This window comes from Tiliqua scincoides, chromosome 12, assembly GCF_035046505.1.
Source record: "Tiliqua scincoides isolate rTilSci1 chromosome 12, rTilSci1.hap2, whole genome shotgun sequence".
In the NCBI taxonomy this organism is placed as follows: domain Eukaryota; kingdom Metazoa; phylum Chordata; class Lepidosauria; order Squamata; family Scincidae; genus Tiliqua; species Tiliqua scincoides.
The window spans coordinates 3,308,574-3,326,491 of record NC_089832.1 but is presented as its reverse complement, the minus strand read 5'-3'; the positions used below and the strand labels follow the sequence as shown (position 1 = coordinate 3,326,491).

At 44.2% G+C, this 17,918-nt stretch overlaps 1 protein-coding gene across 3 annotated transcripts in view; it reads right to left on the bottom strand.

The window, feature by feature from the left end:
- Positions 1–17,918, bottom strand: part of LOC136663007 (integrator complex subunit 6-like) — a 33,308-nt gene that overhangs the window by 14,017 nt on the left and 1,373 nt on the right. For all 3 annotated transcript variants that reach the window (XR_010795002.1, XR_010795003.1, XM_066639871.1), the window contains exons 3-9: positions 6,655–6,804; positions 5,466–5,555; positions 4,244–4,427; positions 3,783–3,911; positions 3,081–3,244; positions 2,081–2,233; positions 854–986 (exon numbers count right to left, since the gene is read on the bottom strand). Coding sequence is in view for 1 of the 3 variants with exons in the window: in XM_066639871.1 (XP_066495968.1) it covers positions 854–986; positions 2,081–2,233; positions 3,081–3,244; positions 3,783–3,911; positions 4,244–4,427; positions 5,466–5,555; positions 6,655–6,804 (1,003 nt within the window). In the remaining 2 variants the exon portion in view is untranslated. The remainder of the gene's footprint in view (positions 1–853; positions 987–2,080; positions 2,234–3,080; positions 3,245–3,782; positions 3,912–4,243; positions 4,428–5,465; positions 5,556–6,654; positions 6,805–17,918) is intronic.

Here is a 17,918-nt window from a genome sequence, read left to right as displayed (position 1 = left end):
ATGCCAAGTTATTCCTATGGTGTTTTTAATGTGCATGTATTTTAAGATCTTCATTGCAGCCAACCTCGCCATGACAATCCCATACAGTTGGCAATTCGTATTCTCAATAGGGAGCAGAGAGCACACAACTTGCCCAAGGCCGTCCAGTGGTGCTACAACTCAGAGCTCTGAACCCAAACCAAGAGTCTACCCCTTGGGCAATATTAATATTTTTATAATAAAGAGTCAACTATTCTGCTTTGAGTGCAAAAGCCTTTAATGTAGCACCATAAACCAACCTGGGGATCTTCCTAGATTGAGATGACAGGCAAAAGTCAGATATACTTTACTTACGGTAAAGTAAATCTGTGTGGGAATCAAATCCACAGAGGTACCCATTTCCTACAAAAGTGGGGGAAAGCAGGTCCCCCCAAATTGCATCAAGGCTCTAGTCACCTGTGGGCTTCCTTCTCCCCCACATACCCCTTGGAACATTAAGCCCAAGTTCTTGAAACAAAAAATAAAAAAACAGGGGCCACACAAGCTGCTGCAAGAATATGCAGACATCACATCCTGAAAGAGGGAAAAGAATGGAGGTTGAACCTTACTCCAATTAAGAAGCTACGAGTCTAGGAGGTGAGCAGCATCAAACATGCACTGGCAGCAGGTTGGCTCTCCTCCTCTGCTGCAGAGAAAAAAAGGGAGAGGGGGTGTAAAAATCCTCTTCTCCCAACGGAGCCATTTGCAACAGTCTAGACTCTCGGGTCTTCCGTCCCGTTTAAGAAAACGGCTGGCCAAACACACATGTACTGACAACACAGACAGACACACACATTTTCTAATCTACTGTGCCGCATGGCTGCTCACTGCTTACCTAGCAAGGGAAGTAGAACGGGATAGTTGTAAGGCATCACAAAGAGATTGACACACGTCAGAGTGGTGCTGGCCTTTAAGTACCCAAATGGATGGCCGAGCTCACTGTATTTTCCACTGCTGCTCACAAAGACCTGAGAAAAGGAAAGGAGGAGGCAAGATTTACACACCAAGGACAGCTGAGCTCCTATTTCACTTTTAAAAGAGGAAAAGCTAAAAGCTAAAGACCTAATGGAATAGTTTTGGTTTTTTTAAACCATTCCTGCATTGTTGCATATACACAACGGACCAAATGTGTACACCTGTGGGCCGGGCAAAAATGGCTTAAAGTGGGACATGCTCTCCAGTCAAGCTATGAAACAATAATTTGCTCTCTTGCACACACGGGTGGACATAGCACAGGCCCTGCACGATTCACAGTCCACATTTTGTCCACCTGTTGTCTAAAGTAGTGGTCTTCAAACTAGAGACTGATGCACACCAAACACAGCCTCCCCGGCGCAACCAGAGCATTCAGCTCTGCAGCTGAGCTACTCCTCTTCGCACCCGATCTCCCCCAAACTTTGCACCAACCAGTCACACCTGCCTGGAATTCCAGGTGCAAAGCCTGCTGAGGGAACAGAACATGGAAGCAGCTGGCCAGCCAGCGCAAGGTTTGGGCGAGAAGGTGAGAGACTCCCCACCTTCTTAAGCTTAAGCTTCGATCATGTGGGGGAGGTATTGGCACAGGCATCAGATCTGGCCTGCGGGCCACAGTTTAGAAAGCACTGGTTCAAAGAGATAGTGCAACTGCAGCTTCATGGTTGAGCCAGGCTGCCCTCTCATGGAGCTTCTCAGCCCAAGCCCCTCCAAACATACTGGAAACACATTTATACTTATTCTTTGATAGCCAGCCAACCAATTCTCAAAGCATGCCTTTCTAGTTGGCCACACAAATGCAAACTTCACCATTTTACTAAAGGAAATTTTAAAAGTTCAGTTAAGAATTTTTCAAAAATGTATAAAATACTGAAAGCATGTGGCTGCTCCTAGTAAATGACAGATGGATGGCATCACCACGTAGGGCAGTCATCCTTCCCTGCTGCAGATTAAAGCACATGGTGGCTCCAACTTAAGCAACATGCCCAGTCTTACAGCCTAAAGCTGCAGCAGTCAGCAGAATACTCAAGGTGGCATCCAAGTCTCTTCAGTTCTCGCTGTGCATCTGTTGCAAAAATCAAGCAAATACCTGCCAGCATGCATGAGGCGACTTCCGCTCCAAGATGTATTGCGTTAAGGGTGATGGCTCAAGCTCATACTTGTCAAAAGGGAGCTTGTCAATAACCATGGGCTCACAATCCACGCAGGAGAACCTCACCACTGGATGGGCTGTGCGGGGAGGCTGGGAAGGAAGCAAACAGAGGTCATGAGCTGCATGGAATCAACTCTAACTTTGGTGGCAGCTATGATGTTTCAACATGCCAAGGGAGACACTCTCAAGACCACACTTCTCCAAGTGGAATCCCTTTTTAGGAGGCATCAAGAGTTACAAGAAAGCACAGTACATCAACTTTGTACCTATCCAGCACTTTCCCTAAATATTCAGAATATGTTAATTGATATGAAACGATCATTCTTAAAACCTCTCTGGAAGCTAGATCATAGTAGCCTCTCGTTAGGAGATGGTGGTATATCTAGCATCATCCAGTTATCTTCCAACAGTGCCAAGATTTGTATCCAAGTTGGAACTCCCTAGGTCACTCTAAATACAGTGAGCCATCTGTATCTGCAGGGGTCCATTCCAGGACCCCCCTGTGGATACCAAATACCTCAGATAATGAAATCCATACCAGGGGGTGGCAAACCAGAAGGGTCTTTTTGAAGTATCCAGGAGAACTTCTGAGGCACGGGGAGGCCGCATGAAACCTCCCTGTACCTCTGAAGTTCTCCAAGACACAACTGGAAGGCACTTCTGGTTTGCAGAAAAACTAGGAGTGCCTTTCAGAAGCATCCGGGAGGCCCTCCAGCCGTGGGATCAGCATCCACGTATACCGAAATCCACAGATAAGGAGAACTGACTGTAACACAATTTTGTATCCCACATTTTCTGCTACTAGGAGACTCAAAGCAGCTTAAGGCTGCCTACAATAAATACCAGCATACCAACAACATAGTTTAAGACAACTGAATATCAGGAGACATCTACCATTAGTAATACATGCAGAGTCATTTAAAACCTTAATACATACCAACGTTGGTGAATTCTGATCAGGCCAAAAGGATTCTGGGATAGGCCAGTGCCCAACAGGAACGCCTGTTTTTGGGTTAGGCCTTACATAGATAAGTTTATGACAACTGTGCCATGGCTGAGAACCAAAAGAATTGATGGGTCTTGTGGTATCTACTAGTCCATCTGAAATCCAAAAAGAACAGAAAGACATATCGTAAGAGGGGATATTATTACTTCCCCAGAAATACAGTAAGTTCTTCCCAAATAACTACTTCAACATCCTATTCAGTCACTGAAATGAGCCATGTTTTCTCCAACAAGAAGCTGTTCATGTTTTCACCAAATTTCTGAGGTGAGAAAAATGAAAAGGGGGAGTTTACATCAATTGCCCCAAAATTCTGGACTGCACTTCTCCACTGGTCTTCAGAAGGGAGTACAACATCTCTTTCACTTGGCCCACCAAACTGTTTCCTTACAAGCCTGTGTTCATTGCACCCTACCTTGAGGACTGGAGATCACAATTTCTCAACAGTTGGGTTGAAGAATAATTTCTAGCGTAATATTTACAAACAATGTGCCTTCTTTCAGAGACAGGTGGTATTCAAGGAAAAGTCAGGCATACACAAACTACAGCCTTGTACTAAATCCACACCAATTCTACACTGTCATGAAAAATCTGATACATCCGTTATCAAACTTTCTTATCGAGAGTTCACCTTACCTTCCCCAATGTGGGGTGGATCTGGTCCTGATTTTTCAAAGTTAATGACAACACCACTCTGAACTTTCTGAGCTAGTGATTCTAAACACTGATTCAACATTCTTTGCGTCCGAACACAGTAAGAGCGCCCTGGAGTGGAGAGAGTAGACAGACAGTGAGGTTCTGAAGGCATGTTATTACAACTTAGGTTAATAAAAACTAAGCATTTGGCAAACTGAAAAAAATGCACTGATATCACAGCTAAAGAGCTGTGCATGGCAATAAAAAGCACTCAGGGAAAGAGCACCACTTATGAATACTGCAACCAGGGCATACAGGCAAATACAATCAGCAGATATACACATGAATGAGAATAAGAGCTCGAGAAAATTCTTGTGTTTGTGCATACTCGCTAATACCCTTCATTATTTCCAAGACAGACATTCAGGCTTGCACAGAACATGCAAGAAAAAACCCACTACCTCCAGTGACTTCGCACATCTGCGTGATAGCAGACTCGTCTGTGGGAACACTTCCAAGCTGTTCGGGTTCCACTGAAGAGGCTCCAGGCAAGCGCAGCACAAGGGCAAACAGTCTCTGATCCCAGCGAAATGGTTCTTTGGTAAGCTCACTCCCAGGCAGGGGAGAATTCAAAGGAAGGTGTAGCTAAAAACAGACAATTTCACCAAAGCAAAAGGTACACTTAACTGGAAAAAGGCACATGGGAAAAAGTTTCATTTTCTGCTAAGATTCACAACTCTGGTTAAGATTCTCAAGATTGCAAGACACCTGCAGGATCAGGTCAATTCTTTTGGAAAGCCATAAGCAGGCTATGAAGGCAATAGCCCTGTCCTGCTTGTCTCCTCCCAGGCAAGTGGTCCGAAGAGGCAGTCTACATATGAAGGTTCCACATGATCATCATGATTAACAGGCAGTGATGGACTCCTCCATCAATTTGTCTAATCCTCTTTTAAAGCCATTTAAGCTTGTGTTCCTCATCACACCACAGAGCAGCAAATTCTGCATTTTGTAGATAAATATTTTCCCCCTCCTGATCTAATCTCCTAATTTATACATATGGTCTTCAGTAGGTCCAATGGATCCCAGTGACACATTGGGGTGGGGGAGGGAGGTGGCCATGGCCTCCCAAAGCCACCACGTGATGTGGAAAGCAGGCGTAGTGATGATGGCAAGTTTGATGCAGAGGCATGGGGGAGTTTAAAGCTTGTATAGCATGCAAAGCTAATTGCATGGCCCTGAGCCCAGCCTGCTAACCCATTTCACAGGATGATTCCAAGCTCTAACAGCACTGGAAAGGAACTTCTCTATGCGCACTCTGTTCACCCCATGAATCATTTTAGAAACCTCCATCATATCCATCCTTGGTCACTGCTTTTTTACAAGAGCCCAGAGCATTTTAGCTTGTCCATAGGCTCAGTGATCACCATTACACAGCCTTGAACAAGTTACTCTCCTAATCTCACCTCTCTCAAAGGGATGCTGAAAGGGCACCCTGGAATCACTGGGCACCCTAGGAAAGACAGGATATAAAATGTAACAAATAATTCTACGCGAGTCTAATTCTAAACTGCACTAGCAGCTGCAGTGAACATTTAGAAGATAGCACATTTCAATTCCTGAGAACAAGATGTTTTAGGTTCACTGTAGTTATTCTGGAAACTAAAGTTTAGTATCATGTCTTACCTCATCTTGAACCCCAGCTGTATTGGTCAGTTTGTTTCCATCTGTGATGGTAATTAAAATAGATGGCTCTAAGAAGAAAGGGTTCCTCCCCTAGAGAGGGAAAACAAAAATACCAAAAATGAGCATGTCTTCTGTAATTAAAAAGGCTCAGCATCACCAAAGTGTAGAACTTTCGAACATGCACCTCTTGGGAAAGCACACCAATGTCTGCTCTGTCTCCTGGCAGGAAAGGTCTTACCTTATCTATTAAGGAACTGTAGGGAACCAAGAAGAACAGATCTCAAGGGATACAAGGTGATCAGAAGATTATGGATGACAAGCTAGGGTTACAGCATAATTGTTGAAACAAAGGAAAAACAGGCTGGCAGATTATGCCGGAGAACTATTCTGCTCCGTTTCTCTGGCCCTCTGCTGGTTCTGCAGAATGCCATGGTACAGTGTGTCAGCATCTCAACTCCCTTCACCCCAGCTGCAGACAACTAGCAGAGGATGTCATCTGTAGTCTCCTGCCTAGTTGCTGGCTATTTACAATGTGACAAACAGACAACTCAAGAAGAGCTGAAACTGGCAACTTTCCAGCCTTTGGCTATTTTGCAAAAGAGTTTCCCATATAATCTACTTTCTTTATAAATCGAAAAGAAGAAAACAGAACATGAACAACAGCCAGGATGGTGTAGTGCAGTGGTTCCCAAACTGGGAGCTGTGGTTTAATGGGGGGCCATGAAAACCAGCCAGGGGAGCCGCAGAATTCTTGCGAAAAACCCACCATGCCCTATACAATGTTAAGTCCTAATGGGGAGTAGTGGCCCAGTAGGTTAAAGGAGCCACAAGTCAAAAAAAATTTAAGAACCATTGTGTAGTGGTTCAGGAGTTGGACTCAGATCTGGAAGACCAAATCCCCACCCAGTCATGAAGTTGGGTAACCTTGGGACAGTCACACTCTCTCAGCCTCACCTATATCTCACAGGGCTGTTGTGAGGACAAAAGGAGGGAAGGAACCATGTAGATCACCCTGAACTCCTTGGTGGAAGGGTGGTATAAAAATATGAAAAAGAAACCAATAGAACCAAAAGAAAATATAATCAAGTGTGTGGGTTCATCATATCACCTACTCAATTTCTTTCAACAGAAGTACCTGAAAAAGCTTAGGAGGTTATTAACACGGGAATTAAATGCCAGCCTCCATTACCTGTCCATAGTTGTCTATCCCAGACACTAATCTGTTGAGATTTAGCAGATCAAACGATGATCTAAGAGCCTGTCCGAGGGTTGTCAACCCTGACGCTTGCAGGTTCTTCAGTTCGTTCATGAAAGTGGCGTGATTTTCCTTCCATCCAGCCTGTGAGCGAGCAGAAATCCACGCTGTTACTTTTACAATGATTCTGAACCAAAATGACACATTCCACACACTCTAAAATGGACACAAGGCTCTGGTCAGTATGTCAGCTGGCAGAGTGAAAGAGGGGAAAAAGTTACACAGGTAAGTGCAGAACAGAACCACCAATCAAAGCATTCTCGTCTACACAGTGCCGCATTTCTCACTTCCACCCAATGCTTTCCTCATTTCAAGTGCTGGCAGAGGTTTCAAGGTCCATTCAAAGCTGTTAAAGTGAATTATTATTATTATTATTATTATTATTATTATTATTATTAATAACAGTATTTATACACCGCTTTTCAACTAAAAGTTCACAAAGCGGTTTACAGAGAAAAATCAAACAACTAAAGAACCTTCGAATCACTACTAATCCTCCAGCCCCATTAACTGCAACTGCTGAATTTCACCGGGCAGAAACATCTGTCAAGTAAGTCACACCTATTGCCAGCAAACCAAGCCTTAGCACAGCATGTTTTCTACAGAATGACAATGCAGTACAAGATGATGCTCCCATTTTTCCTTAGTGTGGGGAGGGGACATGCATGCTTCCAGCTATTTGCAGGAGCAACCTCAAGTACTCTCCTTCAACACTGTCCTATACAAGAACCAACTTCTGACTTTGTTTCTGTACAGTTACAAAGGGGAATTCCTTCTCAACTCTATGCAGTGAACCTAGCAGGACAACCCATTCTGAAACTGCAGGGTAGACAGGCTTTTGTCACACACTGATCAAGTTATCACTGGACCGGGGTAGGTGCAGATCAATTACAACCAAGGACCCTCCATGGCAAGAAAACACTTTTAAGTTTTCTAGTTAGAAATTACATTTCTAGAAGAAATGTAATAAAAATGCTGTTTGCTTGAAAGATGAGACTAGTTTGATTAGTACCACGCCACCCTGTGCATGAATAAGTTCCTATTCCAAGGAGTTCACAATAAAAAATTTGACAGAGACAACAGAATGAGAGGAAGTCAAGGAGATGGTGGCAGGGAGAGACCTTGCAATTATTTCTGATTCTTCATTGTAACTAAGCCTAAGTAGATGTGTGGTGAGCAAGGTCACACCAAACATTTCATGGAAGTTGAAGTCTGAAAGAGGCAAGGCAGGTTCTGACAGCAGCTTCCAAGAGTCACTGAGACTTCACAGGTCCTGCAGCATTAAATATCACGTCTGCAAACAACTCCCAAATCAACAACTTTCCATTCCATACCATGGCACTATTTTGCAAGTCAGAGCAGATCACCACTATGGGTGGCACAGACTCAGACAGCCACAACTCAAACTCATCCATACTTAACTACATTTGTATCCCATTTTAAACACGCATAGTCAGTTAATATATCCTGCCCGTGCTGACCTTGCAAGACTTGGTCTTCTGTGCTACAATTTGTTTCCAACATGCCAGTGAAGGTTCTGCTGTAGGACCCCTGGCTGCATGCAAGAAAAGCCCATCACATGGGCAAAAGAAAGAACTAATAGAACACACCCTTACAACCCAGGAACTTGATTCAGCTGAAGAAATACTGCAACTTTCTCTAGAAAGAACTACTTTGTTTAAACAACATTGACCAACAATGGCAGCAAGTTAAATCACAAGAGAAAGTATATAGAACTTAGGATGCATTTCAGATAGCAAGAGACAGAGGGTAGTAGTGTTCTCTGCACAAGTTTGACCAACAGCAGCCTGCATCTTTACTTACATTTTTTAATGAGTATATTTTACAAAGAGAGGGGAGAGAACACTAGGCACAAAGCAGAGGCAGCTAAGCACTCACTATACTGAAAAGCTGCTTTTAAGTTCCAAATTTCACAGCACGTCAGCTTGATGCACACCCACTTCCTGGCAATAAATTTGGGCAACAAGCAAACAAAAATGGCTCTCTGCTCTAAGCAGCCAACTCTTGCGTTGCCGATTTGGCACACATTTATGGTTCTCAGAGGGCTGGTTCTTAGGAAAGTTTCTCTCAAAAGTTGCTGAATCAATGCTTTAGCAACAATCTGGAAGCACAACAAGCAGCATTTAAAGAGGAGGCATTGTGCTCCAGTGGATTGGTAGAAAGCGTCCTTGCGCAGATAGGGCCACCCACTGTGACATCCACCACCACCCCAATTTCTACAAACTACAAAGAAACATCACTGATGCTGCATAGTTTACAGGGATCCCCAACCCCTGTGAGGATTTTATAGGGGCACATCTAAAATGAGAGGAAGACCTGCCAGGAAGATATAAGTTTCAATTCATCTCCACAGCCTGTATTTTGTGAAGTATTTTTTCTCAGTCACGAGGCTGAGTATTCATCTCTCTCTCTCACACACCTAATATGTCAAACAATGGGAACCCAGGTGGTTGTATATCCCTCCAGACAGCATCCCAAGACAGTCACAGAGTATTCCACAGTGTAAGAAAGATTCTGTTTGCTTGCCACTGGGCATCAGATGTCAGCTAAGGGGGTCAGTCATAAGGACATCAAGATGGAAGTGATAACACACTATAAGCTCACAAGATGGCCAAATCCTAGTGTTACCCCTTATCTGCAGGCACCCAGAATAGGTTAGGACCAACCAGAGAAAACACAAATAGTGCAGGTAATTGCCCACTTCTGGTATTTTGCAAAACCACGGATATTGTCTGGTCACCTGACAGTTAGAGGTGCACACAACTACTGAGGCAGGCCATGGAACATTCCACTAATCTGAGGAGTTCCAGCATTGGCATTTGCCTTATTAAAAAAAAAAAAAAACTTGCACAAATTTGTCTTAAGTCTTTCACATCCTGCTGTTCTCTTACTGGAAAGTCTCATCTAGGCATCAGCAACTGACAAGAAAAGCAAGACCCCTCTGACAATAGCTTCTGATTGCCAGTGGCTTGAATTTCATGATGCTGAAGTAGAATCAAGTGTTCCTACCAGCCGAGAAAAATAACCACAGAGGCGTGACTATGGACCAAATCAGAAAACACAAGCGGCAGGGATGGGACATAGGCAGATTGCCAGTTTGCCTGTTTTCCCCCAAACTGTCGTCCAGTTGCTTTAATACTTTCCGAAGTTCAGTTTCTGCAGGCCAACAACATATTAATGCTTCAGCAGGTTCTGTCTTGGCAAGTTAACAAAGCACTTGCAATGACAGAAGAAATTCATAGATGGATTTTAATGAAAGGCTTGTAGCAAACTGGGTTTCTCCAATTCCTGCAGCATCTGATTTTTGGAGTGTTTAGGGATCCCAAGTCCAACAGATGGACACACCAACACTCAGGCCCCTCTAGTAATGAACAGGCCTTCCACGTCACATTTCAAAGCTTATTCCGGACTTGGAAATCCATTTGGGAGACAGATTAACGCCAGAGTGGAAAAACCTGTTCAGGAGGACGAATTGCTATTCGCTTCCTGCCTCTGGTTTGCAGAAGTAAAGCCGATAACACACAGAACAGGAAAGTTGGGTATTGCAGAGCCACACCAGAGAGTATTCAAGTGGTTGAATGCCAAGTGCTTTGCCAGGCAAGAACAGCAACAGGAGGGATAAATTGGCCAGCGGAATTCTGGGCCGAGGGTCTGCATTCTTGGTGCAAGTTATATCACAGTACCTTACACTTTCAAAAAGTACAATGTTCTATATAAACTATTTGAGCCACTATTTACATCTAAACTGTCTATAGGCTTATCTGCAATACTGCTTGATTATTCTATGACTATCCCCTGGGGGCTAGGGATAAAAATAGGCCCTCAGTTTGGCTGTACTTGTTGTAAGAGGAGACTAAACAGCCACCGGGTAGATGGGACTCGACAACCTGAGAAACCAGCTCATTTGAGAGAAGGAAAACTCTGATCCCAAACCTCCACTGCCTTGTGGCTACATCCAGTTATGGAAAAGGCTTCAGGAGTCAACCTCAAGGCAAAATCCGGAGCTGGAGTCCCTGAGGCAGTTCATGGCTGAACACAGTCACGTTCTGGCAACTCCTGCGACCTTGCTGGAACCAACCGTATTGGCTTCTGCCTTTCCATTGGACCATTTCAGCGATGTGGAGAGCGGGGATTTGCTGCATGGGAAAGTCTATCCTCCATATCTACTTCACCCAGGTTTCGCACACTGGAGAGGACACTCTGTTCCATAATTACCATTCAGAGCGCAATACCAGAGTCTTCCAAGACTGAAGGATGCCAACAAAAAAATTCTATGACTGGGCATCACAAGGACCCAGTCATAGAATAATCAAGGTCTCTACTTCCTGTTATTCCGGCAGCTAACTGCAAGCACACCCCATAAGTTATAAGTCAATTTCCTTCATCCACCCTAAGGCCTTAGGTACACACAGAGTGACCAGATATCATATCCGCAGAAGATGACAAGGCACCCCAAAATGTAGGACAGTGGTTCTCAAACTGGTGGATCGTGACCCACCATGTAAAGGTTTCCTCATCCCTTTTTAAAGGGCAGGGGAAGGGGGACAGCAATGCGATCCCCAGGATTGCATCACTAAGGGGGGGAGGGGTGCTTTTACTCACAGAGCTTCAGCAGGCTGTAGGAGGTGCAGGAAGCCCAATGCAGCCCTCCACAGGGCTCCCCCGAGACTTGGAACATTGAAAAAAAGTGAGTGCAAAGCACTTCCAGTTTCCAGGAGGTGCTTTAGGATCACTTTTTTTGAACATTCCAAACCTCGGGGAGCCCTGCAGAAGGCTCCCCGCACCTCCTGCAGCCCTGTGTGTGTAAAAGCATCCCCTCGCCCCCCCCCCTTAGCAATGTGATCCTAGGAACTGCATTGCTGCCCTTGCCTCCCCCCCAAAAATAACTTACTTAGGGAGTAAATCTCCCTATACGTTTGAGAAACACTGATGCAGGACATGACAAAATAATAGTGAAAAATTTATATAATGATTTCATGTGATTAAATGCTACATTTTTATTAAATTTAAAACTATATTACATGTAGTAAATTATATATAATAATTACAAGAAGGCTATGCACTGCCTGCAGGGACCCACTCACCGGGGAAAGGAGGACATTTAAGTTCTTTTCCAGGACACAAGGTTAAAAAAAGAGGACGTCCTGGAAAAAGGTGGCATGGTCACCCTGGGTACACATTACCAAATTATTGCACCTATGCTAATACCTTCATGCTTCACCATCTCTTCCTTGACCTGGGTTAGTTTTTCTAGTATTCCTTCTATACAGAGACTGTTTAAACAAGAAGCTCACAATAGTGGTGTATCTGTCCAGTAGCTCCAGCATTATGCAGGGGCTGCTGTGTCCCCTGCCCACCCTTTAGAACAGAGCAAGCAGACACGGTAGACCTCTGATACTTCCTGGCATACTACCCAACTTTGAAAGTCAGAGAAGATGGTTGTTTCCTATAGATTGAGGCTTCTTTTGCAGGGATGGGCAAAACTTTCACTCCTATGTAGGCCCACTAAAAAGGATAGGATAATGGATTCACCGGGGATGCATGGCTGCAACACACATCCCAAATTAGTCTAGCTAAACCACACACAGTACATGCACCAACAGTATTCACTAGCTGCCCAGCACTAGATCCACTGGCTATGACGAACTTAGACACACTGCCCAGACGTCAGATCACTACAGTCCAACTTTTGATTCACCCAAAAACAGAAGAGGAAAGATTCCGCTAGAACACACAATGCTGCATCTCTGAAACGCGCGTTAAGGGAAACAGACCAGTCACTTTGTTCTGGTCTTCCTTGTGTGTGCCCAGTTGGCAACCACACAACTTCTACAGCAGCAGCAACTTGCGCTTTCTCTAGTTGCAAGATCAGGTGTGCTCTGACCAATTAAGATACTGGCATTTAAACCAGATAAAAAACACACACAACCAAAAAAACAAATGCAAGACCAAAATAAGGATGCTGAAGGTGTCCAACATCTACACTGAAGAACTCTGCAGAAGCTCCCCAAGCCCAGCCCAGCCCCATTTCTGCAGGGTTGTCTGGACAACTATTACCCAGTGAATAATGTCTGCTCCACCCCACCTCCAATGGGAAAGCCCTCTCTGAACATACACAATTACTTTAAATACATGTACTCAGCAAGTTTGTTTGCATATGCACCATTTTAAGTCACTAGAGCTACTCCACCACTAACCCCACTTTCAACAACAAAATGAATTAGCAGACCTAGTGCATTTCTACAGCAATACAGCCCATTTGCCCACACCCAAAAATTATCAAGAGACATCCACACATCAAAACACCTGGTGTGCATCCCCAGCCCTCTGACAAGCAGAACACCAAGCACCACAGATCCATTCCCAGGAGGTCTCATTTCTGCGACCATTGTTGAAAAAGGCAAGATACAGTAGGAGTCCCTTCTGAGACAGTGGGCAAGGCTTGTCTTGTTTTACAGTCTCCTATATCTCAGCGGGAATTAAAAGACCACAGTATCTTTCTCCCTCAAGCCCCTGGTGAATGCCAAAGAACAGAGGGGGAGAGATGGCAAGCACAAATAAAAGTCTGCTAGTAAGCAAGCATTCATGAACCTCTATTGACAAGCATATTTAACAAGACTTTTGATTATTCAATTATTCTCAAATATTCCTGCAGTTTACTTTTCTTTTATTAACCCAAAACTGCAATTGTCCTACTTGTTTTATTTTTAGAAGTCTTATTTCTGGCCAGTTGTCTGAATAGCCTAGGAATGAAACACTCTGAAATCGGGGAAGAGCTCTTGCTATACCAGAAACGCCCTTCCAAACACTAACCTAAAAAATCTAACCAAGTAGCAGGAGTTAAGTCTAAATTTTGGATTGTAAACGGCATGGGATTAGCCTTCCACTTCCATTACTCCAGTGTCTCATAACCACTGATGGGACTACTGTACATGATTAACAGTGTTAACTTCACAAACAAAACCTACAGCCCATGCAAAGTCCTCCACCCAGCAGCACCCACTGATATTCCTGATGGCCAAGCCATGCAGTAGACACTTTTATAGGTCAAGGGAGACACCACCTAGAACCAGTCGCCTAGCACAGCTGGGCTTCTGCAAACAAAAAGGCCATTTAGCCCAAGAAGTGTTAAAAAGGGAACCATGTTCCACTTTCAGCAGTCACTCACAAAAGGAATGTACTTCACTTCCAGGCAAAAATACACACAGTTTTGAAAAAAACAGGAAGTCATCCTGACCAGAGATTTAAAAGAACTTTCCAATGACAGATCCGGAGGAACTCGCCAGAGTAAGTGCTGCCAGCAAGTCCCCTTAAGTTAGCAAAGCAGCAGCGGATTTTGGAAGGCCAGGCAAGCGGGAACAAAAAAATCATTCTGAAGCCTTGGACATACAACTTGTGCATTACTTGCCACCATGTGCAAGTCTTAACACCCAGACTTTGCTACCAGGCTCTGTGCAGCTCTTTCCCTCAGCACATCATTCTCCTTGCCTCCCCAATGACTGGCTTCTTTCACAAACCTTTACACTTCCTTTCAGGCTACCCTCCTTGTATGTGACGTGAATAGCTAATGGAGTTTTGCAGGCAGTTTGTTTACACCTCATGTTTGGGGCATCACTGCAGGCTACTGATCCAACACACAAGAATCCTGCAGGATAAGGACCTCAAGCTTTCAAAATAAAGAGGAAAAGGGTTTGAAAAGGCACAGCAACTTCTGCAAAAGGTTGAGAAACTATGCAACGCCTAGATGGTACAAAATAAGCAATACTTGTAAGTACTTCTTGAGGGGGCACAGGAGGGGTGTTTGTATGGCTGTGGTCAGCTATCATCATATATATATGTTTGTCAAAGGCAGCAGCCACCCCATGCTCTTCTTGCTAAAGTGCCTTAGCAGAACAAGTGCGTGAAGGACCAAAGTCAGAGTTTTCTCCAGGCGTAGTTATTACCATCTTCTATGAACAATGTGTTTGTACTTGGAAGTCATCATAATAAAACCAACTGTCTGTCATCTGCCATTTCCCCCTTCAACATTCTGGTGTCCATAGGGACTTTTACAACAGAGGGTCATGGACAAATTTATTCCCAATCTGATTTGCATTTTTCCCCAAAGTGTTTTTTGGGTGGGAGTAAGGGGAATTTTATAGGTACTGAACTGGTGCTTTACAGAGGTATTTCAATGTCTTCTGTAGAGGGCTGTGAAGTACTGACTGACTGGGAAGCCTCTAAAAACCAAGTTTCATTCACTCTGAAGTATTAATACAAAACAAGAACTTAAAGATGACCACATGGGCAGAATATAGGAGAATGTTTGAGTGTCAAGGAAAAAAAAGAGCCGATTGCATTTTGAACTTTGTGGCTGGAAAAAGCAGCATCGCATTTCACAGCTTCAATCAGCAAAAAAAAGAAACACCATTTGGACCTATGTTCAGATCCGTGTTCAAACTCAATGGGTAACCTTCAGCAAACCATTACGTCTCATTTCTTCTTGAAATAGAAATGGCTGTAAAAAACGACAAAGCAAAGGATCATGAAACAGTTTTTGAAAGCAAGCAGCATAATATTAGGCAGGTTTTTGGAGGACCTGCTACCATTGCTACCTCCTTACTGCAAAGACTAATCTCAGGCTCATTTGCAAAGCAGCAAACAGGAGTTCCTCAGACTGCCTCTTTGCACTAAACAAAGGCTCTTCCTAGATCAGCATCAACATTAGGATTAAGGAACAATCTAAAAAGTTACCATGAAACACAGGTGACACCCCAGCTAACTACTAGATTCTCCAGAAGTATAACCCAAAAGCAGGAGTTTTGTCCTTTGTTCCAAACTTCCAGAAACATGTCATGTTGACATATTCCCAGTATGTTTGGACACCAACAACAACAAAGAAGTAGGTATCATAAACACAGCAGTAAGCAGAAATTCTTGACCACTGGAAGAAGCATGACTGACAAGAGCACAGAGAACATATTTTCTGGAAGCAGTGTGAAAGGAAGATAGGATATCAAGGCAGCCTCTTCAGAGTCCTTGAGAGTCTCAAAATGGAGACCAAGCAACATGAATCCTTTGCCTGCTTTTGGGTGAATTAGAAACCACCAAGTAGGAAAGGGTATAGAAAGGGGACTCTTAAATACTGCTTGAACAAGTTATAACTGTTCCCAAGGGCAAACATTCCCTTTCTCTTCTATTCCAAAGGTAGGCTGGGACAGAAAGCAGATATTTGGGGGGGGGAGGAGCTAGAGCAGTGTTTTTTCCCCATGTTTACCACCCCAAATAAGGAAAAATTAGCGATACTTATTACCCTTACCATTACGCAACAGGCCAACTCCTATCCAACTTTCCACACTGAAGTAGCCATGCCAATGGAGTATGCACTACATTTTGCAGGGGAGAGGGGACAATCATGAAGGCCTCCCCAAAGTAACGGAGTAATTGTTCCCTTATCTCAGGGCTTCACTGCAGTTGCATTGGCACCAGAAAGCTGGATAGAATTGGCCCCTATGATCTGTACAGGTTTGCAATAATGACAATGCCAGAGTGCCGCTCCGGAAGTGGCAGCAACCCTTACAGCTTATCCTAAGTTGAGGGTAGAAAAGTTTTAATACTAGAGGAAAAGGAAGAACTTATACTGAGTGACGAGTGGATGAGTGCTGTGGACTGTGGAAAAATCCCCAGCTTTGGTAAGGAGGGGGGAGGACAGACTGGCAGACACCACACAGTTGAGGAACAGAAGCCTAGGAAGTGTCTGTTCCTGTTACCACTAGGAAGCCACTGCCACCAGGAAGAGAGAATCACACAGTGTGTGGGGTTCAGGAAGACCCAGATTAGACAGAGGGCACCACAGATTAGACAGAAAAAGCCACTCCTTTAGCATCTCACAAAAGTTGCTACTTTCTTTTCTTACACTTGGGGCAAATCTAAGACTTGGGAGAAAAACATAGGGATACCCCACGTCACAACCTTGGGTCCAATTCTTTCTTCCTCCCCCATTCCCAATACACAATATCACAATGGGCAGGGAAATGTGTATGTAGTGTACAATAAGAGAAAAAGGGGAATTTGACAAGGGATGGCTGTATTGATTGACCAGTTCACAGTATTCTTCACATCTTGAATGGAACTGCCTGTGCACAGCTACTCTTGTAGCATTTTCTCTGCAAGGGAGACGTATGACTGGATGTTAAATATGAGGAGACATCAGCTGCCTTGGAAGTTCCCAAGAAGAAAGTGGGAGAAAGAAGAGATGTCTGTTTATTGATAGAAGCACCCAACAATCCACTAGGTGCTACAAAAAAAACAAAACCTGAACAGGCCCCTGTGAGCAGATTCACAAGCTTAAACACAGGCACAAAAAGCAGAGGTGGTGGGACTTGAAGGGGAAATACTGGACAAGAGTGACAGAGAGCAAGGGGGGACAAAGAGGATAAAAGGTAAGTCACATCTGTCAAACAGCAACAACAAAGCCACGCCCTAAAGAGACCCCAGAGAGGCAGCATGTCAGGAGAGCAGATTACTGCTCATCTATAGAGAGCCATCCTTGACACATGATGTCTTATAAAGGATGAGATGAGAGATCCCTGTACGGCAGACCTTACAATCTAGAAAACAAACAAAAAAAAGGTAACATGTGAGACAGAGAAGAACATTTTGGTTTATAAAGCACCATTTATGGCACTATACAGGATGGAAAGATGGCAGGCCCCCTGCCCTGAGGAATTTGATGCAGGGGAAGAAAGAGAGGGAGAAGAGGAAACAGGTCAAGACCATTACCACACTCTCCACCCCCTTTACAAAGGAGGAGGGCAAGAGGAGGATCTTGAGCAGCTCACACCAGCGAGACCCCCACAGAGGATGAGGAAGGGAAGGAGAAGGGGCTGTCTGTGAATCACAATGGTCCAGGTCTGCCATATCTAAACTCAAGCCATGTGTCAACATAGGCTGTACCTTCCCCACTCTACCCCCGTTATGTCCATGCCCAGCACTGCAAGTCCCCACCCCACCCATGGGCAGGATTTGTGTCTATCTCTGCAAAGCAACATGAACATCAAGGATGATTTCAATACTCTGTGGGGGAGGGGAGAAGTCTCTGAATACCTGTGAGCACGACTGTATACGTGCGTGTACATGAGCCCCACGAGAGAGATTATGTGTGTTTGCATATGTGTGTACAAGCCCCTATAAGAGAC